Genomic DNA, 24,143 nt, shown 5'->3' with positions numbered 1-24,143 from the left:
AAAATTGGCTAATACTAATATTGTTTAATTTTACATTATATTTTTATACTCTCCAACATGTCTTCTGGCAGCAACCGTAATTGTTAACTTTTAAGCTTATTATACATAACTTGTATAGATTGTTTAATTCAAATAAAGTACAAAAAAAATTATTTTTATACATTATGCCAATACCATATTATACATTTACTTTGGTTAGATATTTAGTAAAGGATTCGAGAATAGTAGATTATTCTGTAAAGTGCAGATACCAACTAAATTGTATGTACGCAAGTTGAAGTATTATGTGGAATACGATTACGCGAACATATCTCGTGAAAATATGAAATTACTATTATATATATATTATATCTATTGTTAGATTGTATTTGCTTGCACATAATATTCAATTTATAGAAATTTTAGAATTATGGCAACATGTTACATGATTATACAATTCTTGTACTCTCAATAGTCAATCATACCTATCATTCTTATAATCTTATAAGTTATAAGTAAATTAATGGTATTTTACTATATTTTATATATAATTGTTATTGATATAACACGATTGAGGGCCCGCGAGGTGATTGCCCCTTCGCCTCCCTGGCTAGTCCCTCGCTGGGCGCTGGACCAGTTCTAAAAGTTCATCCAAATATTTACATCTATAAGTATACCACTACACACGAGTGAACAAACTCACGAAAGCTTTGATGTGATATATCAGATTAATGTTTTTAAGCTAATATACCTACCACCTACCTAAACAATATTTTAGGGGCCCAAATTTTTTTTGTTACTCCACTGCTTGTATCTAATATCTATTTATGATTAAAGATACTAGATACAAGATTTGTTAATACAATAATTAAGTAGAAGTCAAATGAATTATTTCCTTTTGCAACCCACATGTCAAATTACATTGAGACTCCGTGGACACATTATTTAATATAAAATAACAATAGGTACCAATTTACAATTATCACGTAGAGAGCATGTAAATATAAAGTATTCGAAATAAGTATGTTTTATGTTATCCACCTGTTGATTTGTATAATATGTCCATGACTAACGCAATTATGCTTCTCCATTAGTATATAAGCTTCCCTCGAACAGATTGTATAGTTGCTATTACATTACAGTCGATTAATTCTTTCCGATGTTCGGTCGAACCGTCTATAAAATATAGTTGTGCATGGAATATGTACTAAAAATATTATAATTTGGACTTATATAAACATATAGTAATAATTTTCATGGTGTAAGTCAAGTATAGAATCATTAATTTATGAAAACATTGCTTGACGCTTTATATTTTAAATTGCGATGGAGGTAGGAAATAATGGTAGTGCCTTATTTAACGAAGGATAAAGTCAATAGGACCATTTTTAGAGCTGATCGTTGATCCAGTGGATTCGTTAAAAATTTTGAAATAGAAATAATTGAATTTAGGATATAACAAAAAGATAATTTTTTCTCTCGTTAAGTCGTAATGATTATCTTACCTAACATTTTAGATATCCTTATTATTCCAGCGTTGTTGATTATAAAATGTATATCCACAATATGTTCGTCAATCCATTTAAAAGTATTCAATATGTTTGTTTTGTTACGCCACTCTGAAAAATCAACCACTGAAGTTTTTTTCTTTCACCATTTTTTTAAAATCCTAACAATTTTAAAGCATAATTATTGTTATTTATTTTGCACGTAAGCAATTACTAAACAGTATATTATGTAATATTATAATATATAGTATTAAAAGGATGCTGAAATATTTGATTTATGATATGTTTACTGTTTATTATGTAAAATGGTGGTAACCCACTCTGCTTTACTGAAGGTGTCGAATGTACATTGTCATTTGTCAATGAGTAAATCGTTGTGATACATAATATGTGTTAAATTTGATTAAATCATTGCATACAAAAAACGATTCAGAATGAATACCGTCAGTTAGCCTATATTAAGTATATTTATGATATATTGCTATTACAGAAATTTATATTTTTATTTGTAACTAATATGGTGGGCTGATTAATTTTTGACGAAAACATAACATTTAAAAATGTTATTGTATGATTTTTATGAAAAAAAATATAATACTTATACATCAAAAGTTTCAAGTTTCCACAAATAATAATTTTTAATTACAACTAAATATCTAAAATTGTTATTTTTTTTTAAATATTTATAGGTAATTTCATCCAAATTTGAATTTCAAAATGTCTATAAAAAAAAAAAAAAATGATTTTATACATTTTTACGATTTTTGGATTTCAGTATGAACTACTTATAAAGTGTCACAAACTCATAACTTCATAAAAAACTTAAAACCTCAAACTTTTATCAAACGAACAATTTTTGAACGAAATGTATAGAAAAAAATCTAACAACAAAAAAATGAAAATTTTAAATCACAAAATATGGCTCAGTTTCGAAATTTTTTGAAAATTATGTCATGTATAAAAAATAATCTAAAATATAAAAAAAATATAATACATTTAAAAAAAAAAAAGGTGGGCGAGTGGGTATCGCTCTGCTGTATAGTATAGATAGAGAGTAGGTCACTATTATGTGTTAAATTTGAATGCAAGGACAGGTATCATTGTACATGAAAAACGATTCTGAACGGAAATGATTTGTCAGTCTAGGATAATTAGTAGAATATATTATATTATTACCTATATTTAAACTGTAATATATCATTATTTTACGCAATTTCGTAAAAAAATAAATTCCATAACCTCATAAATTTTTTTCTGTATTGACGCTAAAATTTTTTTTTATAGTTATTTGAAGAAAAATTATGGAGAATCCTTGTATTGGGTTTTTTAACTTGAGATATAAATTACAAAAATGTTATGAATTTTCAAGTTCAAATTTCCTTGCAAATTTTCGCAATTTTGACATATTTCGTAAACATTTGAACTTAAGGTTTTATTTATTATTTAATTATGACTTACATAATTAAATATCATTATTAAATGTATCTATGTAACACTTCTTTAACGTATCTAATGGTATAGCTGCAATCTGTAGGTACTTAACATAGTCGATAATTACCATTTGTCATTTGCACCTAACATAATTAAAAAAATTTAAAGGATAAAAAATTAAAATAAATACAAAATAATTGTCATTTGTAAATAATTTAAATAATTTATTATTAATAATCTTTTTTTAATTTTATAATACAAATGATAAACAATTATTTTAAATTTTTATCCTCAGTTTTTTTTTAATGACAATGTTATTGACAATGTTAAATGCAAATTGCAGCAATGTAGCTATATACTTATAGATATGCTAAAGAAGTGTTTTATAGATAAATGTAATGACTAATGATTATATTTATGTTAATCATAATAAAATAACTATTTGGTATTTAGCTGGTACGGAGGTTTTTTTCCCGACGAATGTTGTTTGAGAATTTTTTTTTCATAAAAAATAATGATACATAAAAACGACGATATTGAACTACGATACCATTTCTGTTACGAGTGTAAATGGAAATAAAAGAAAATATTACCTAGATTTCAATAAATTTTAAAAATGCTCTGAAACTTTATGGGTATTATTCTTGTGTAGGGATCCTTTGCATTACCTATCACTGATTCATCAAAACGTACTTAAGTAGGTACACAAAGCGGACAATCACCTTTGTAGCTTTGTCTAAGTTGTATGTTGAGGTCGGAGATTCCTAAGTTGTTCGTGTAAAAGTGTTTGTCAAACCGAAATATGTGTTTGATTTAAAATTAATAAATATAAGTAAATAATAAATACACTATACCTATTTATTATAAAAAATAATTATAATATTATTTCCGTTAAATGTTGTATTTCAGTAAGTATACAAAGTGAACGAAAAGTGAAAAAAATTGCACGATTTTAAATTGGAATGACGAGCGACTATTTCACGAACACGAAGTGGCTACGATATATACATATATATTATATATATAGTTACAGCAGTCACAGTGGTTATCAAAACATTATTAACACATCATCGGTGAAACTGATAAAATCCGGCAAATTGACAGTTAAGTGAGTCAATTTTTTAGTGTTTCTATTCATACTACATATTTTGATGTTTCTAAATTTATTAAGGGGCATTATTATTAATTTGATGGGCATCAAATATAGCAAAATTTTACTCATTACTATTAAATATGAGCAAGGTGTCAGATCACTTATTGTTGGAAGCAAAGGACAAAGAAAAAGTAGTATATTATTAAAATAATAAAATATTGACGTCCATTTTTAAACGTAAAATATTTATATTCTCATCAGATGCATAATAAGAATAGATTCTTCCTCTAGTGCAGTGGTTAAATTAAAAAAATGTGATTATATTATGTTTGAATTTATGAACATATACCATATGATGCATAAAATGTATTAATTTGATAGTTACAAAAATTTAAAGCTACAATCACGGGCCACTAAATTATGTTTAAAAAGGATAATTAATTCACTCATTAAATGTTTAGTGATGTTCATGCAAACTGACAATAGTATACTTTGAATGAATTGGTACACTTACAATTTTAAAAATTTATTAAGTATAGAGCCGTGCCGTGGGGGGGCTAGGGCGCATGATTTAAAGGGGCACCAAAAAAATTGAAATGCATAAAAATAAATAAAATAGGAGCGAATATTTTTAATTTTGCCCTTGGTGCCTAATCTTAACATCACGGCTTTGATTAAGTATGTTTAATTTGAAAAACTTCACTTAAACTAATATTTGAAACATAAATTGGTTAACTTTGTTAAAAATATAAACAAAATATTCAATGTAGTTTACAATACTACGTCTAATACAAAGTTTAATAGGTATATAAATTCAAATAACATTTTTAAACCAAATCACTTAGTTATAGGAACTACATTATTATTTTATTTATTGTATCGTATTTTTCTTTATAAGTTTAACCAACATTTTAGTCAAGCGTTAAAGTCACTTTGATGAAAAAATGAATGATTTTTCAGACACAAATTTGATTTTTCTTTAATCATTAATTGGTTATTAGTTATTTTATTATATAACAAATAATAATTAATTGTGTTAAATAATTGTTGCTATGTTATTAATTGAAAACAATATTGTAATTAATTAAATTAAAAATTATTGAAAATAAAAATAACATAAAACTTTAAATTTAACAAACTTCAAAACAAGTTAGTAATTAAAAATATTCGCAAGCTACAATGAACAATATACTTATATTTAAACACAAAAAAAAATACAATCATTTTGTTTATTTATATACATGTTTTATGTACTTTAACAGATTGGAAGTATAATAATTGGTATATTTTTCAAAGTACAATAATAACATATAGTTTTAAGCAAAACAAAACACAATATTGCAACATTTAGGTAAAACAAATAATTAATAATACTGACTAATGATTAAAAAATGTAAGCACAAAAAAAAGTAATTTCTGCCTTAAATAGTGTTTTGATAATTAGTCATTAAAAATTAAAAATAAATAATCATTACTAAGGTTGTAAGTTATAACATTTAAAAATATTTTGATTATTAATATGGCATATTTAGTGACATAATGAATAAGAGACAAAAATTAATAAAATAACAATAAACTTATTTCTATTTTGACTTGATTATTAAGAATAGGCAATGATTAAATTAAATTTCACAAAAAGGAACATAAAATATAAGTTATATTATATTTATGAATTTAATAATAATAGTTATTCATTAATTTTACAAATATTTACGAATAACTACAATTAATTTCAATAAACAAAATATTACTATAAGTAATGTCATAACTTATAAAGTCAAAGCTAACTGGTTAATTGCCATAAGCCAATATCAATAATTGTTTTAATTTAAAAATATTTAATCAGTCATTTTAAAATGCTCATTTTCAATTCTTTAAGAGGAACCATATAAATAGTAAGGCATCAAAATGTATTTTATAATTCAGATAATTAGGAAATCAGTATACAAAATAAATAGTGAACCACATAAAAAAAAATTAAAGACAAGGAAGAAAATACTTTATGGTTTTTATACAATAATAATATCAGGTTCAATAGTATAAATAATTTAATACAATTTATACAAATCTAATCTAGAAATTTATAATTTATTTGTAAATTATTGTAATTAATTAAAAATAATTTGAATTTAATATTTTAGACATCCTTATTCATTCTTATTCTTGATCAAATTATGTATATTTTTATTGTAAACAAAATTATTTTTATTAAACATTATGTTTATAAATATTAAATAATAATATTAAAAAGAAATAATGTTATATTATTTAAAATACACAGTATAAAAAATAATCAATTTTTAGAAGTTACATTCGAACAACATTTAAACAGAAAATAATTAATTTAAATGATGAGATTACCTACAATACAAAAAAAACAATATTTGACTGAAATATGATGTCTTTTTTTGAAAACTACCTTGTTGTATATAATATATATGGTATAAATAATATATTACATATTTGTACCATATAAATGACCAGTAAGATGAATTTCAAAACAACAGTCATATATTGGACATTACTAAATAGTTTGTTTTAGTTTAATTATATTTATTAATTGTAAATTAATCAATTTACATATAAACTATAAGAATAAATTTGTTAAACACACTTTCACAAATCAAATAATACCAACTTCATCATAAAATAAATGTCTAAAATCCTAAAAAATGGTATTTTTATAGCTCATCTCTAAATATGTAATATCCTTCACTTTCTGGAGAAATAAATGTATAATAATTGTCCAGTACTTCATTAAAGCTTAGTACACCATCTTGGTTCTTGTCTGCTTTCAAAATTAAATTTTCTGCTTCACTTTCTGCAATCATACTGTAAAATCAAAAGTACGATAAGTATTATATTTGATTTATTTATCATACTTTACTACAATTTTAGAACTATATATTTTAAAAGGTGTCTAATTAAAATCTAATTAAATATTTAAAAATTATACATTATATTTTATTTCAAAGATATATATATATATATATATATATATATATATATATATATGTATAGTTCTATTTGAATATTTGTTGCGAGATGTGTATCATTGCATGATTTGTGTGTTATCGTATTCTGTATCGTTTATATAGTTTTGTGTGTGTACCGTTTTTATCTTAATTACTTTCAATATCATACCATGCTGAATGGGTAAGTGCAATATTAATATTTCCCCATCTAAATCGGCAGTCTGCTTAAACTGTAGTTCAAATTTCCATCCAACATGTATAAAATTAAAAACCTTTACAAACTATAAGGCCGTTAAAGACAGCTGGATTTGCAAACTTTGTACTGAAAAATTAAATACAAAAGCTGTACCACGTAGGATACTAGGAAGTGATCTCAATAAAGACAATGATAATCTTTAGGACCTTAATTCGGTTAAACATGAATTGAAAACAATATTTAAACAAATTAAATCTCTTCGCACAATATGAAATCCATTGAAAAATCTATAACTTTCTGTTCTGGTTTAATTGATGACTTTGGAACTAAGTTAGAAAATGCAATAAATAAAATCCTGTAAATGGAAAATAAAGTGCAAATGTACAAGTTAAGATGTAATAAACTTGAAAAAGAACTAAATACTACAAAAACAATAATCAATAATACTGAGCAATTTACCTTAGCCAATAATATTGAAATTACTGAAATTCCTAAAATGCCCAATGAAAACACTACTGAAATTATGAACACTGTGGCTCGAGAGTTAAACTGTCAGTTAATAGTAATGACGTTAATGATTCCTTAAAGTAAAATCATGCCAAAATCATGATGGAAAAATCGTTGTAAAATTTAATTCAAAATATATTAAAGATTCACTTGTAACAAATATGAAATCTTGTTACGAAGATAAAAATCTGCTAATGACAAAAGATGTACATATAAATTCTAAGGTAACTCTAAGGTATTCATTAACGACCAACTTACTCAAAACAACAAAAAACTGTTATGGCTGGCTAAAGAAGTTGCAAAATATTATAATCATAAGTACACATGGGTTAACATGTCAGAAGTATTTTGTAAGAAAACAAGATGGAGGAAAAATTTTCAAAATCAAAAATTTAGAAGCACTACAGAAGATTGATGTCGAAAAAAAAATAGTGGCAATATGGGAATTTAATTTATAAATTAACATAAACAAAGGTATTTTTTATAGTAATTCGTATCTTTTATAGAATAATTAATTTCCAAAATTTTGATTTTACATTTTTAAATGTAAATTAGTAATTTAGAATATAATACACAATATAAATAGCTTAAATGAAATTGTCAAAAATAATAATGACTGCTTTGTTCTCACTATGAATATCTGTAGTATTCACAAATACTTTAATGAACTTATTATTTTTTTTAAGTACTACTGATATTAAATTTTATATAATATGTTTGTTTGAAACATGGTTGGAAAAAGATACTTTTGATTTTCGCATTGATGGATTTTAAAATTATAATTATTATAGTAAATTGAATAAATCAGATGGTATAACAATATTCATTAGAAACTCAATAAAAATTAATTCAATAAATTTTGGTGAGATTAATTTCTGTAGCTCTTTGAATTTTAACATTGTATGTAATGAGTCTGCTCTGAATTTAATTTTTTGTTACAACTTTGGAATATAATAAGTGAAGCTATTTATAATAAAGCAAACAACAATAAAAATGTAAACATTTCTTCGGTTACTGATTCCAAAAATAAAATAATAACTGATGATGCTGATATTTCTAATATCTTGCTATAGTTGGTAAAAATATTGCAGAGAAATTGAAAACCCATAACCCTGCTATTAAATCATAAATCCAAAATTAAAGTTAACACAAATGAAATTTTCTTTAGTAATATTACTAAGAATGAAATTAAAATCATATTCTCAGCTGCACCTCCTTTTATTGTTGTAATTTGTCAAAATATATACTCAAACAAATAGTAGGTTATATTTTAAATCCATTAAAGTATATTTTTAATTTATTTCCTTTTTAGGAATTTTCCCAAATTTATTTAAACATACTCTAGTTGTACCACTTTTTAAACAAGGTGATAAAAAACATTATTCAAATTATTGTCCAATTTCCTTAACATATACGTTATCAAAAGTTCTTAAAACATGTTTATATAATTTCTTTGAGAACCTAATGTTTTTTCTAAAAACCAATTTGGTTTTAGGCAAAATAAAGATACATCAATTGTTTTAGAAACACTCGTCAGTTGTATACATAATAATTTAGATAAGGGTAACTCAACACTTGGTATTAGAGGGATCGCTAATAATCTAATTAACAATTTTTTAGAAAATTGTAACCAACAGGTTTGTATTAATGATGTACTAAGTAACTTAAATGTTTTAAATTATGGTGTTCCGCAAGGTAAGGTTTTAGGAGGACCATTATTGTTTATTCTATACATAAATAACCTTCTTGATTTTGATTTTCTTGATTCTGGATATTGAATGCTCTATTTTTTGTTTTGCTGACGACACTACGATCCTAATTCATGATTTAAATAAATTTAATTTAATGAGTAAAGCAGCAAAGATTATGTTGTTTATTAAAAATTGGTTTGATGCGAACTCTCTTAAAATAAATTTTGATAAAACATGTTATATCCCTTTTTCCATATCAAAAATTAAAAATCTTAATATTTATGAGCCCATTAAAATATATGATGACTCATGTCAAGAGATAAATTTGTTAGGTACTTGTAATTGTAACTATATAAGTGTAAAAGGTGCAGAATAAATGAAGTATCTGGAGGTCATGATTGATAAGTTTTTAAAATGGAATTTTCATATTGACTCAGTGATTAAAAAAATAATAAATATATTTGGTAGATTTAAAACATTAAATAATATTTTATCACTTAACAATATGAAAATGGTTTTCTGTGCAATTTCACAGTCAGTATACACATACGGAATTTGTGTATAGGGTGGTATCTTCGATAAATATTTAGGTTCGCTCAGAACTACTATAAACTTATTACTAAGGGTAACCTTTAAGAAACCTTTTCATTCGAATACTGATACCTATAATACTTATGACATATTAAACTTGGAGAAATTTCATGCATAAGAAGTACTAACAAATCTATATTTTTATAAATTTATAAGTGTTAGTTTCAACCATAATTATTCTACTTAATAAAATAGATACAATGTTTTAAGATTAAATAAATATAATACCAAATTTGGGAAAAAAGATCCCTTTAATATAGGTAAACATTTATGCATTAAGTATGATATACTAATTAAACAATTATTATTTTATAATGATTATGAACGTTATAAAAAGTATATTTAGTATAAAATTAAAACTTGCTTATAAAACCCACATCCATACATTTGTGCTGTACTTAAATATTGTGCTTGTCTTATAATTTATTGTATAATTATTACTTATTTATTTGTATAAACTTAAGTTGAATAGTTTGATAAGAATTATGAATTGTAAACACACCTCAAAATAAGAACTGTTGTCTCCTCCACAAGCCTAGGCTTTTGGAGATAATTATTTAAATAATTTTTTATTTGTATAATGTATGTAAAAAAATTTTTTATTAAATAATATACAGTCGAGTCGCGATAACTCGCGATTATTTTTTTTTTTTCTATAAATATAAATTATATATAAATTAATATAAATTTGAGTTAGATATCTCGAATAATACATATTTTGAAGCAAATTTTTATCTCCCTTCAACTTTGAGTTATCGTGACTCGATTGTACAAAAATTAGATAATTTATATTATATTAAATATATAATTAATAATCAAAAATATTTGCTAATAATGTTGAACATAAAAACATATATTTATATATATGGTTAAGATAAATAACCATAATATTAATTAAAAAACTTACTTGTTGTTTGGTGATGCCCAATTATGCACTTCGTCTTCATCTAAAACTCCATCTTTATTAGCATCAAGCTCTTCAATGAATTTTGTTTTTTCTTCCTGAAGCCATTCTTCAGTATGCTCTGTTCCTAAAATGTATTAAAATAATTAAAAGGTAAAGACATATTCATTATTATTCAATTAAAAAAAATAAACAATATTAAGTTAAATAAAGTTTCTTACTTCTATCCCCTATAAACTCGTCAAATGTGATTTTCCCATCCTTGTCAGTGTCAAATCGATTCATTACACCTAGCAATACTATAGATTGCATGTGCGGGTAATCTTCAGGAGTATAAAAATAGCGAAATTCTTCTTTATTTAATTGATTATCTTTATCGGCATCAGCGGCCAAAAATAATTGTTTTTCATCTTCTGTCATCTAAATAAATCCACAGGATAAATAAGGCTATTTTAAGTAATACTAGTGGTATTGTTTATGTTTATGTTTTTTTTAATCATGTTTAAGAGGACATCTTACCCACATGTGTTATCTCTGTCTTACACATGTACGATATAGTACATTTTCGTTCACCAGTTTCAATAGTGTGCTTTTAGTTTTAATATTAGAGTGAATTGACCTATTATTAAACTTTTAGGTAAGAACATTATCTGTGTTCTTTCATTGGTTTTTTACGATATTTTAATTTTTAGGTGAGTTATGAGTATGAAATTATTAAATATTTAAAAATGTTCATGATTCACTTAAAAATTAATTGGTCAATTCCTTCTAATATTAAAACTAAAAGCACACTATTTAAACTGGTGAACAAAAATTGACTATGTTGTATATGTGTAAGACGGATACAACACATGTGGGTGAGACGTCCTCTTAATATAAAGTATAGACAGAATCGTGTATTAGTGAAAATAATAGTATTTATTTTATAAAAAAAAAAATGTAAAAATTGTGATATTATATTTTTGTTTAAATTATTATGCATTTGATTCCTTGGTTTATAAATAATGAGCAAGGTTAAACACTGATCAATTTTGATATTATAGTTGTAGATATTTATAAAAGTTGATGTATGAGATTGTATAATAGAAAGTTGATTTTATTTTTATGTTTTTATTACTTAGCTAAAGTAATAATGTACATTGAGCTAATAAATTCTGAATTTTGCTCAGAATAAGAAAAATATTTGTTTTTTATAGTCAATTTAATTTAATAAATTGTAAAAAAATTACTTCATCATCAAAATGTTCACTTGAACCATAAGTGTCACCAACATATTCATTCCATGTAACATAACCGTCTTCATCAAGATCACTAGTTAGAAATTCTGCATCAGATTCTTCAGCTGATAGTTTTCTAAAAAGCAATATATTTTGGATGAAATTAATTTTTAATTATTACTTTTGGTTTTAAACATTGTTATATACGTTAAATACAATGTATATTGGAACTAGAATAGGTATTGATGTCATTGTTTATGTTTTAATTTAAATTAATATTTTAGTAGATGTATGTACAGACAATTATGAAATATAATATATATTAAACAAAAATTATTAAAATAGAATTAATCTATTCACTATTCATTAAATCTTATCACTTCAATTTTGTATATACATGCATTATAAATAATAATATATTTATCAATATATTAATAATTATCTCATAATTGAGGATATTATACTTAGAATGTTGTGCCTATTTAATTATTTTACCCATCTATTATAAATTATATACATATACTACAATAGCCAATTACTTTTTGGTTTTGTAATACAAACATTGAAATATAATCAATTTGAAAAAATGAAAATATTATTTGTGACATAGTATTGAATATTTTCAATACCTATTATAAAATTAAAATATGAATAAGCCCATACATATAAATGTGAAAACATGTAAAACAAAAACATACAGATAAACTATGTTGTTTTCATCTTTTTATGTCATTTAATTATATATAATTAGAAAATTACCCAGTTCTGGTAAAATAACAAATGTATTCATGAACAATAAAATACAACAGCATTTAACATATAATTTTAAACTTAACATTCATACCTGTGAGTATTAACAAAAAGGAACCTAATATGCTTAAATAATGTGAAAATTTTTGAAATATGATTGTTTGAAAAAACTTTTGTGTCAAATAGTAATTAGTAAAATATCTCTAATAATTGGTATAACTCACAACTTTGTAAATAACATAATAGAAAGGTAATATCAGACAAACATATCAAAATGTCAAAAATTCCAAATAAAATAATATTTTAACTATAATTTATATTTTCCCAAATTTCTCATGGAACCCTTGGCATCGGCTGACAGAACCCTTAGGTTCCGTAGAACACCAGTTGGGAAACACTGATTTAGTGAATAATTACTTAAAAAAAAAAAAATACAAAACTATTAATAGTTTAGGTAGGCTAAATGAAAGTATCATAAAAAGTTTATAATATAATCTTACATTCATATTACATTACATTTTAGTAAAAAATAAAGCACATCTTTTAATTTATAGCTAAATAACTATCTATGAATATTGATGTGTTTATGATATTTATTTAAACAAATTTTAATCTTTACACAAAAAATTTGTTAGGTAAGGTACATTCATAATTACCGATAAGAATCTAATAATTTTTCTAATAGTTCTTTTTTTTCGATAAAGCCGTTCTTATTTAAATCCATACTTTCAAGTATAGTGTTCATACGTGGTTTTATTTCAGATGGTTCTAAATGTTTCATTTCTTCTATATCTTCCTCATCACCTAAAGGAAAATACAAAAATCAATAAATTAAATTTCATAATACTGATGTACATAATACTGTTATTATTCAAATAATTATTTGTTTAATTTAAGATTATCTTTGGAGATAGTTTTATACCATATTGAGACTACATATTATAGTTATTTGAAATAATTATATATGGTTAAGAAATATGTCAGTAAGATATTGAATTTGATAGCGATTTGACAGTCACAACGATCATATTCATCACTGGAGATAGTGTCAGGATTTAAGGTCCTGTCTGAATTATTTGGCTGGTGGTTATGGAAGTTTAGAATTTTAAAGAATATATTATGTTTTTATGCACAACATGGTCTTGTCTAGTATTTTTAAATATAAATCTTAAGGGAAAACATGCCCAATGTACGTTTTTTTACTTATTAAAATGGTTAATCATGATCAGAATCATAAAGTCAATGAATAATAAAACTACTGTGTTTATTCAAATATTTTAGGTGAGTACTTATCAGGATTTTCGTTTTTAGTTTGTTAGCTGTAATTTATATTATATATTAATATGTTTAAAAAATATACAACTGACGAATCGCAGAGAACAAGTCGACTTACTCAAGATGCCGGCGTAAGCAGAATCTGTGCGGTGGTCATGTTCGTTGATCGCCCTGCGCCTTGAAATTATTAGGTTTTCTTCGATTTCTTGTCCGTCGGTCAGATGATTTACGCCAGACATAACAGCTGCCAGCAGTGTCTCGGCAGCCACCATCAACAAGAAGGTGACAGGAAAGTAATTCATTATTGTGCCGGGAAAAAAAAAATCGATTGTTCCTGACGACAGCCGTTCAACAGCGAGCACCGACAAGGGAACAGGCGCCGCGCGAAGCAACCAGTTGCAACTAGTAACTACAATAGTAAGCGGTAAGTACCTACTGTGTAACTATGGGCTATCAGGTACACTGTGCCTGTAGATCGTCGTCGTCCGTAATTTACTGGTGGCGGTAAATAGACAACAGATAATAGTTCGCGGTGATAACGCTGGGAATGATAATGCTGCGAGTGACAAACTGACAACGCAGACTGCTGCAGTTAACATCCTTTGATTGTCAAATAATAAAATTTGGGGAGTGTTTTCTGGTCAAAAATTGAACGTAACCAGTACTACGACAAGGAAACAAAAGTAAACGATTTCTAATATTTTTCATAATAACCGGTAAAACAAAAAATCAATTAAACAAAAACGGCAATTTTTACACAGTTGTCGACAAAATTGATTTCTTTATTTTGTTATAATTGAAAAATGAATGACCGCAAAGACTTAAGGACTTAGAAATTTTTACCAAGTTCTTAAATTCTTTCTTTCTATACACTAATTTTCAAAATATAGATCTTCAAAGGGTAATTATAAATTTTATTCATTATTAAATAAATATTTAAAAAATAATAATAAATTACATATTATTATATCATATATCTGCTATTATATTATATTTATCTGCTATACTAAAATGACTTCAGGTGATTTTGAATATGATTTCCATAGACCGTTTTTTATTTGCTTACATTTTTGTAGCTCTATTTACTGTTTTGATTAATATGAACTGTTTAGTAACATGGGTACCTCATTAGGTGTTCATTAGACAAAGCTGTTTTCTATCAATTTAGAAACTTAATTTGATTACCTACTTCTTAAAATTTGTTGAAAATTCTAATAGAGACTATTGACAAAGTAGTTACCTATATATAGGTACATAGATACAATGTTTTTAAAAAAATAAGCTAATTACTATAACTTATTATTTTTATTTTTCATACTAACTAAACAATATTTTTTTTTTGATTTTTAATTTTCCTTAATATAATAATAATAATAATGATAATAAATCCAACTGATGAATTAATATAGTAGCTTATACAAATATAACAAGTAATTAAAATTAATGGATAGCACAAGATTAAATAAAAATTATATAATTACATACATTACACAATATATTATATTTATTTACATTTATATTTATATTATTGTAGTAATTTTGATGAAAATTATTTAAAAAGATACTCCATAGTATCCAGAGTATGTAATAATACATCATGTACAATTTCATACATGATTTTATGTCTCAAGAGTGGAGCTGCTATTCTTGAGTGTATTCCAATAGTTTTCTGAGTAAAACATATCTGGTATTGGTACATGTAAATATACCACAATCATAATCATTAGTCTGCAACGGGGAATTTTCACAATATAATGTCCATTGAATCTTTTCTTCATCTTCCGGCTTCTTGTGTTTATTGTATGCAATATCCAAATAATCAGCTAATAAAGATATTTCAGATTCATAAACATTTGTTTTTAGGCTATCGTAAAAATGTATGAAGCGACTCTTAATTTTCACCATAGTGAAGGTCCAATGATTACCCTCCAGGTGTGTGGGAATTATAACCTTATCACGATCAAATACATTTTTTGTTGGGCCTTTAATTGAATTGGTAGCTTTTTCAAACCCATTCTTTTCAAAATTAACAAAAAAATATGAATCAAAGATCACTATTAATTCATTTTTACAATTTTTGGCCAAATGTTTAAAATAATGTTCAATTAAAATATCTTGCATCCATAATTTTGGAAAAAATACATTTATCAAATCTCTCATAGTACAAGAACAACAACGATTAGAATGTAGTTTATCAGTTGGTGCTTTGTTAAAAATAAAATCGAATAATTCTGTGAAAACTTCTTTATTGTATCCTGGGAATATTATATTTTGATGATCCGATTGAATATAATTTATTGTATTTATATTATACATTTTAGACATTTTAGGTTGGCTGATTTTTGCATCATCATTGTCGTCAAGTAAAAATATAGGAAGGTTTTTATCCATACCTTTACTGTTATTTATAAGATTTTCATCTATTTCATCTGTATCTTGAAATGATGAAATAAAGTTACTTTCTTCTTTTGATTTATTTAATTTTCTTTGACATTTGATGTTTCTTGTTTTTTCACTATAAAAACTACTTTCCTCCTCATGAATCCTCTTTGAAAAAATTGCCAATGTGTTAGATTCAACTGCAGATGTAGAGGGATTTAATTTATTTTTTAGCAGCATTGAATCAAGATTATTAAAGTTTTTCATTTTATTATATGATGAACTATTGTTCCTGGGATCAGATGTTTTTTTAAATAAATATTTAAAACCTCCAAGGCTATTTATAAAAAAATATTCTGGGTTTTTGGTCCTTAGTTTTTTCGATTATTTTCTTAAATTAATTTTTTCAACAGTTACTTCGTCGATATAAACTTCTTCAACATTTATTTCTTGGCTATAGTTTTCAGGACTGTTATTAACTGTTGGCTCATGTTCTACTATTAAGTCGATGGTCACATATGAGTTTTCTTCACTTAAACTTTTATGGTTAATATTTAAATTATTTGATGGGAACTCAATATTCATAATACCTTCTTTTTTATTCATTTTCAATTTATAATCAGAAATGTTTATGGCCAGATAAGTCTAAAACAAAAACACAAATAACTAATTTAATATTATAAGACTATAATAATGGTAAGTATAATAAATATAAATTTTTAAGGTAGTTATTTTATGATAAGTTATGAAGCTATTACAATCACATAGGTAATATTGAGCAAAAAATTAGGTACCTAAAACGAATAGATATATATGAAAATTGAATAGAACTAAGAAAAAACATTTAACATGTGTACTTTTTTTTATAAAATCATTATATTATTGTTGAATTTGCATTATTTATTTTGTATACTATTTAAAAAAAATTCAAAATTAATAAATGATACTTAAAAACAAAATTGTTAAGCCTCTATCTTACTAATATAGATCGTAGCAAATTTTTGTTTGGCAAAACACATTTTGTAATGTTAGCTTTAATATTAGAATAAATTTACATATTGTCAAATTTAAAAGTAAGAATATTATCTAGAAAATGTCTTATGCTTTTATTGATATTATAATTTTAAAGCATTTTTTACCAAACAATACATTTTTAAAAACTCGCTTGCACAATTTGGGTAGTCTCAATATTTTTAAGAAGGTAGGCAACCAATATATATTATAAAACTATAAGAAGTTTCTTTTTAATAGTTCGCAATGCAACTATGACCTACAGTAAAAAAATTCTTAGAAATTACATCACATAAAAATTGATATGAAGTTTTACAATATATTTATGTATTTTTGGAAAAATTAATTTTACAATGTTATTGCTAATGTATAATCTACATACAATTTGTTAAGTGTAATAGATAAAATTCACTTTTGGAATAACTTTTGTTCTAATTGATATTTTCAATTTTATTTTATTATTTATCATTAAGATACCCTGGCACTACATGTATAATTTTATTTTTTTATGTTTATTTTATAGTACTGAAAATAAAAAATTTTAAATTTGATTTAATTTTTTTTTGATAAATTCCAATTAGCCAATTTGTGAATCTGATTATAAGAACAATTTTGACGGTAAAAAGATTTATAAAGTCAAGTAGTTTATATTTAGAATTTTTTTAAAATATCAATATTTTTAATTAAATTAATTTGGAACGTAATACATTTTAAAAAAATATGATTTTTGAGAATTTGTTGACATGAGTATATTTCATACATTATTTTTTTTATTGATGAGTTTATATTTATATGTATACTTAAAATAAGATTAGATTAAAATAAAGTAGAGAATCTATCTTTTGATTGTACTTGTTAATCTACTAATTTCATTTTCTTATAAGCCTGAAATTAAAATCCATATTCAGTTAATATAATATGTACATGATTTTTAATTATTTAAAATTAAATCAATAATAACGTATGTACATTGTACATACAACTTTTGGAACAACTGAAAAGTATGATTTTCGATATATTTTTGAATAGCTCTTTTTAACTTTTTCAAAACAATTCTCGTTTCTTTTTAGTTTGAAATACCATTAAAATAATAAGAATGTAATGCACACCATAACAAAATATATGTTCAACATTTCCAATTCTGTGTATTTAGGTTAAATAGGTATTGGAGTAAAATTACCATGTGTTGTCTATGTCTTACTTATGTAGATCATAGCAAATTTTCGTTCAGCAGAACACATTTTGTGATGTTAGCTATAATATTAGAGTAAATTTGCGTATTGTAATTATTTATATATCTCGAAAATGTCATATGCTTTTATTAATATTATCATTTGAAAGTGAGTTATGGATATTTTAAAGTTGTAATATTTTACATAGCTAAAACTCACTTTAAAATAATAATATCAATAAAAGCATATATTGCCTATTTTTTTTAACTAATGTTAACTTTACTGTGAATAATTACGTATTTATGATCATCGATAAATATAATTTTTATAATTACACTTTATTTGAATAATACATTTTTTCTAATGAGAATACTTGTTGTAGCCAACCTTAAAGTTGTACGTCATGCTAATTTTGTAAAAAGGAAAAACTTGTCGTATTTTCAAAAAGGCTGTGTAGAAAATTATTTCCTATTATTATATGGCAAGTTAAATTTTTGACAATAAATACTGATGTTTCAAAATCATGAGAATTGATTTTAAGTTTAATTATTGCAGATCCATAGACAGTTAACGGGTTGTTATTTGTGCCTAATAGAATGATGTTCTCGAATTCATTTCAAAGTTGTTTTTATAAATCAGCCCATTTATTGAAATTTTGATTTTTGATGTTTTCATAAAAATTTAGTGCTGGGCCCTCAAAAATGCAGATATACATTGTAATTTTTCTTGTTCAGACCAACCATTAATAGAAGCTGCTTTTTGATATTTTTTTAAAAATGCATCTATACTATCAGATGAAGAATCGGAAAATATATTAGGTTTGAAATAAGGTTTTTTACTATCCATTTTATTCGTTTTGGTTTGATTATTAAGGTTTTGATAATTTTCATTTATTGTTGCAAAATCGTCTGAGCAAGATTCACCGTTTAAATATTTTAATAATCTATTTTTAAGTTCTGCAACTGTTCCTACACTATTTCAATTTCTTTTATTTAATTCTAAAATTAATTGAGGTTTTAAATTTTTTTATTTCATTTGACAGTGAAGCAAAAATTGGTTCTTCTATTTCATTTTCCTGATCACTATTATTTTGTGACATTTGAGAAAAATATATTTGTTTTATCTGCAATTAGTTAATTATAAGTAGGTATTTAATTATTTATTTAATTTTTATATAGTATTGTTCATACATTTTAAAATTGTATTATTAATATAAGAAAAAAGAACTAAATATATTATTTTAAGTATGTATTGTTTGTAAAAGGTATAATTATAACAATTTTAATTAAGACAAAAAAAATAATTTGAGGAATAAATTCGTTTATTTTAAATGATATATCTTAAATTTATTTATTTGCATACTTATATTAATATTTTGTATTTATTATTTTTATTTTTATTATTATTATTTTTTTTTTTATCTCTGAGATTTTTAAATGTGGTAAAAGCCGCTTGGTTAAAATACATGTATTTTTATTTTATTACAAACGTTTATAACTAACTTATTATTATGTCTTATTTCATGAACGATCTGTGTAGTCTCTTATACTCTCCTTTGATCGTCCGTACAAAAATACGATAATAATGCGTCTGTAGGCTCGTGGCTTGACCAGAAAACTGGAATCCTTAAATATAATGTTATGTGTGTGTGTGGGTAAAATATTTTATCGTTAATGGCTAACAATTATTATAATTATTTTATTATTTATTTGAAATTTAAAAAAGATATGATGGTTAAGACACACACCATTACATATTGTCCAATTTGGCATGCCATATTAACACTTTTTACTGGGACACAATTTTTTGATATTTATACCATTATTATTTATTTAGAATATGATATTGACCCAACTTACCTTTTCCCGGGACTCAAGTTACCGAGATAAGGTCATTTGAGACTCAATTTACTAATCACCATAGATAAATAATAAATGATTTCAAAATAAAATAATATACTGTTGATTAAAAACAACTAAAAAAATATAATGATTATGTAATTGAAATAAAAATAGCTGTGTTGATTTTGTAAAATAAATAAATCAAATTTGAATTATAGTATATTATTGTTAAAATATTATAATATAATAATTTTCATTATTTGTGTTGTATTTTATGTAAAATGTTTTACGGAACTATGCATGTTCAACGACAAATAATGCAATTGCAAATGCTACATTATACAAGCCGATTTTCATATAATAAGTAAACAATACAATAATTATAATAAAGATAATTAATATTAATAAACCGATAAAAAATATAGATATAATACTCACTAAAACCAGTAGCAGTTAAGTTAGGTATAATGCTTGCGCGTGGACGCTTGAAATGCCCAGAAAAGAGTGTTTACGTGTGGCGTGCAATGGACTTCCGAGCCTTCTCAAAACTAATTTCAAAACTAGCATTGTGAAAATATGTTGAAAAAAGTGCTCACAGCGCTTATATTATCTGTTAAATATTGTATTCCAAACTCCATAATTATGGCCTACAGATTCCATTTAGGCCAATCTTGATCCAAAAAAAATGTTTAACAGTGCTGTGAGCACTTTTTTCAAAATCAAAATGAAAAATTGAATGATATAAGCTTTAATTAATTTTGTATATCTATGTCAATAAATCTTAAACATAAATTAATAATTGTGTGCCACATTTTTATATAAGTTTCAGGTCGTTTTGAAATCAAAAAACAGTAAATTACAGGAACATAAAAACCATTTTTTAATACATGTATTGAATACAGTTGTTCAAAGTATTTGGGACTTGGGTGCATATGAAAATGTTCCGTCTGCAAAAATATTAGAGATTAGTATTAATATTAGAATATTGACTCAATAATTCAAGGTTAGTTTTACAAGTGAATATAACTGAACTTGAAATTTCTTTTATGTCACAGAATAGTTCACCAGTATTAGTTATAATATTTTCGTGACTATCAAACAACTGAGTTAACGCCTCCTCTAAAGATTTCGGAATTGTTTGCATATTTTTCCTACGTTTATCGTACATTCGTACATACAGTTTCTCCATAACTTTATATCAGAATAAGCCGGCTGGATATCTTTTTCCGTATTTCTAATTTCTTGCTTAATTATTTTATTTGGCCTAGTGAGCAAATCATTTTCACATTTTATTTTTAAACGAGAACTCACAATTTGGCTACCTACAATATTTTCTGGAATCACGTCATGTGTGTGCTCATTAAACCTTGTTAACGAGTAAACTAGCAGAACAATTTTTATTTGTACAGCGATACCGAATGTTTCCATTTTTTCAACATTTTAAATTCATTATATTTATAATCATCAACTAAAATACATGGCTTACCTTTTTCTGTTTCAAATTTTTTTTTGTTTTTGTTTCTCATTTTTCCAAACAAAATTTCAAAAAAAAAAAAAACGGAATATACACGTTGCGGGTTGTGAGACTGACACAATATACCTAATATCACGTTAAGATATGGCACGAGTATGTGACTGACGACTGCCTTATTATACATCTCGTTTTGATATTAGAGTTATTTGACCTATTATCATGGGTATGAAAAATATAAAAATAATATGTCGATGTATGTAAGACGAAGACAACACATGCGGGTTCAACGTCCTCTTAACGTACAATATTAGATAACTATCAATAAAATATGGTGCAATAAATATTATCAGGTGTGAATACGCTGGAAAAGCAATAAATACGTTTAAAATCACAACTACTCATCAGTTATTATAGTAATAAAATATTATATATACAGATATACGTATACTAATAATAAGTAACTGTTATGCACCTATTATTTTTAATATAGTTATCTTTTAATACATATTATGCCATTATTAATCTTAAGTAAATTTATTTAAATGTTTGGGTTTGCTCAAAGAAAAAAGGTAAAAAGTGCGCAATCGTGTTGCACCGACCACAGTATTAAACAAACATTTTATAAATTTAATATTTTTTTTATTTTACGCATTTTTGTGTCGTTGTAAGTATGTCATATATTATTAATTATTATAATATTTAATGTACTAATATATTTTATAAGACATATCCAATTAATTAGATAGCAACTTAGATTTATCTGAAAATGTTCTTTTCTTTCGAGACAATTAAAAGGAGTACAATACATTAAAATATTATGACAGAAGCATGATTATTTTGTGGTTCAAAAGAACGTTTCGTTCAAATTGTTTAATGGACATTCCTACTCAAAAAATCATTAACTATTTTATTACTATAATAAATAGAATAGAATCTAACTAAGATAATTATGTTCTTACCTAAAAGTTTGATAATAGGTTAATAATTCACTCTAATATCAAAACTAAAAGCACACTAGGTATATTGTGGATGCGACGTCCTCTTAATGTATGGTATATCTTATTATCTATAAGTCCTATATTTATACTTATATTGTTAAAATATGGACTTCCTAATCTGCCCATCTTACTTAGTAAATTAGTTTGAAATATCAATAATATATAAATAAATAATATAATAATTTTAAACAAATAGTCAATTTTTCTAATTACTGTCAATAATATATAAATAAAAAAACGTATATTAATAATATTAAATGTCAATTAAAATGCATAAAAAAAAAAATATATATATATATATACCTATTTTGATATTAGAGTGAATTGACCTGTTATCAAAATTTTAGGTAAGAACATAATCTGTGTTTTCTCGTTGGTTTTGTATGATATTTTAATTTTTAGGTGAGTTATGACTTATGAGTATGAAAAATATTATATATTTAAAAATGCTCATAATTCACTTAAAAATTAAAATATTTTAATATGAAAATGAAATTAGTAGATTAACAAATACAATCAAAAATAGATAGATTCTTCCCTTTATTTTATTTTAATCTAATTTTAAACATATATAGGTACATATAAATATTATAGAAATAATTTTTAGTTTTGAGAAACTACGTTCACAATCGGCTTGAATGCAAGCCAGTGTTAATATTAATTTGTTAGTTAAATATAAATTAGTGTATACTCAAGAATGAAAATTGTATAAATGTATAAATATACACTTTTTATGTGAGCATAGAGATCTGTGAATGAGAATATGTGATCGTTGAACGACATGCGGTGGCGATTGGCGATTGGTGACACGAAGATGGTTGTCCGCGTCGGCGGAAGGCAAAAAATAAGACTATTAATTAGAAATAATTATTTTGTCTTATTATATATACCGATTTCTTTATCGAGAATAATTACGGCGCAGCATAATATTTTCCATGGTGTCATCTATAGTATTTATAAATTTATAATCAATGATAATAATAATAAATATTGATAAATTATTGTTAAAATTAGGTACTATTTTATTTTATGATTTTTTATCAACATAAAAAAAATAATAAAAAATATTTATTGTTATAATTTTAAATAATCTTAAACAATTATTTCGATGAACATTTTTATCAATATTTTTTAATTTAATGAGTGATGCT

The 24,143-nt window shown here is 24.3% G+C and overlaps 2 protein-coding genes across 2 annotated transcripts; both read right to left on the bottom strand.

Annotated features, from left to right (window-relative positions):
• Window positions 1–6,448: 6,448 nt before the first annotated feature.
• LOC113558437 (calumenin-B-like) lies at window positions 6,449–14,592 on the bottom strand. The gene is made up of 6 exons (XM_026963897.1): window positions 14,236–14,592; window positions 13,499–13,646; window positions 12,105–12,228; window positions 11,097–11,295; window positions 10,879–11,002; window positions 6,449–6,843 (listed from the first exon to the last, which is right to left on the bottom strand). The coding sequence occupies exons 1-6, from the start codon at window positions 14,417–14,419 to the stop codon at window positions 6,693–6,695; spliced, it is 930 nt and encodes a 309-aa protein (XP_026819698.1). The 5' UTR covers window positions 14,420–14,592; the 3' UTR covers window positions 6,449–6,692.
• Window positions 14,593–15,756: 1,164 nt separating this feature from the next.
• On the bottom strand, window positions 15,757–21,191 carry LOC113558659. Its single transcript, XM_026964152.1, has 2 exons — window positions 20,959–21,191; window positions 15,757–17,141 (listed from the first exon to the last, which is right to left on the bottom strand). Exon 2 carries the CDS (start codon window positions 16,761–16,763, stop codon window positions 15,759–15,761), a length of 1,005 nt encoding a protein of 334 aa, XP_026819953.1. The 5' UTR covers window positions 16,764–17,141; window positions 20,959–21,191; the 3' UTR covers window positions 15,757–15,758.
• Between the last annotated feature and the right edge of the window lie 2,952 nt (window positions 21,192–24,143).

Source organism: Rhopalosiphum maidis, chromosome 3, assembly GCF_003676215.2.
Source record: "Rhopalosiphum maidis isolate BTI-1 chromosome 3, ASM367621v3, whole genome shotgun sequence".
NCBI classification, from domain to species: Eukaryota; Metazoa; Arthropoda; class Insecta; order Hemiptera; family Aphididae; genus Rhopalosiphum; species Rhopalosiphum maidis.
The sequence above is the reverse complement of the archived record's forward strand: the minus strand, read 5'-3'. Positions and strand labels throughout refer to the sequence as shown.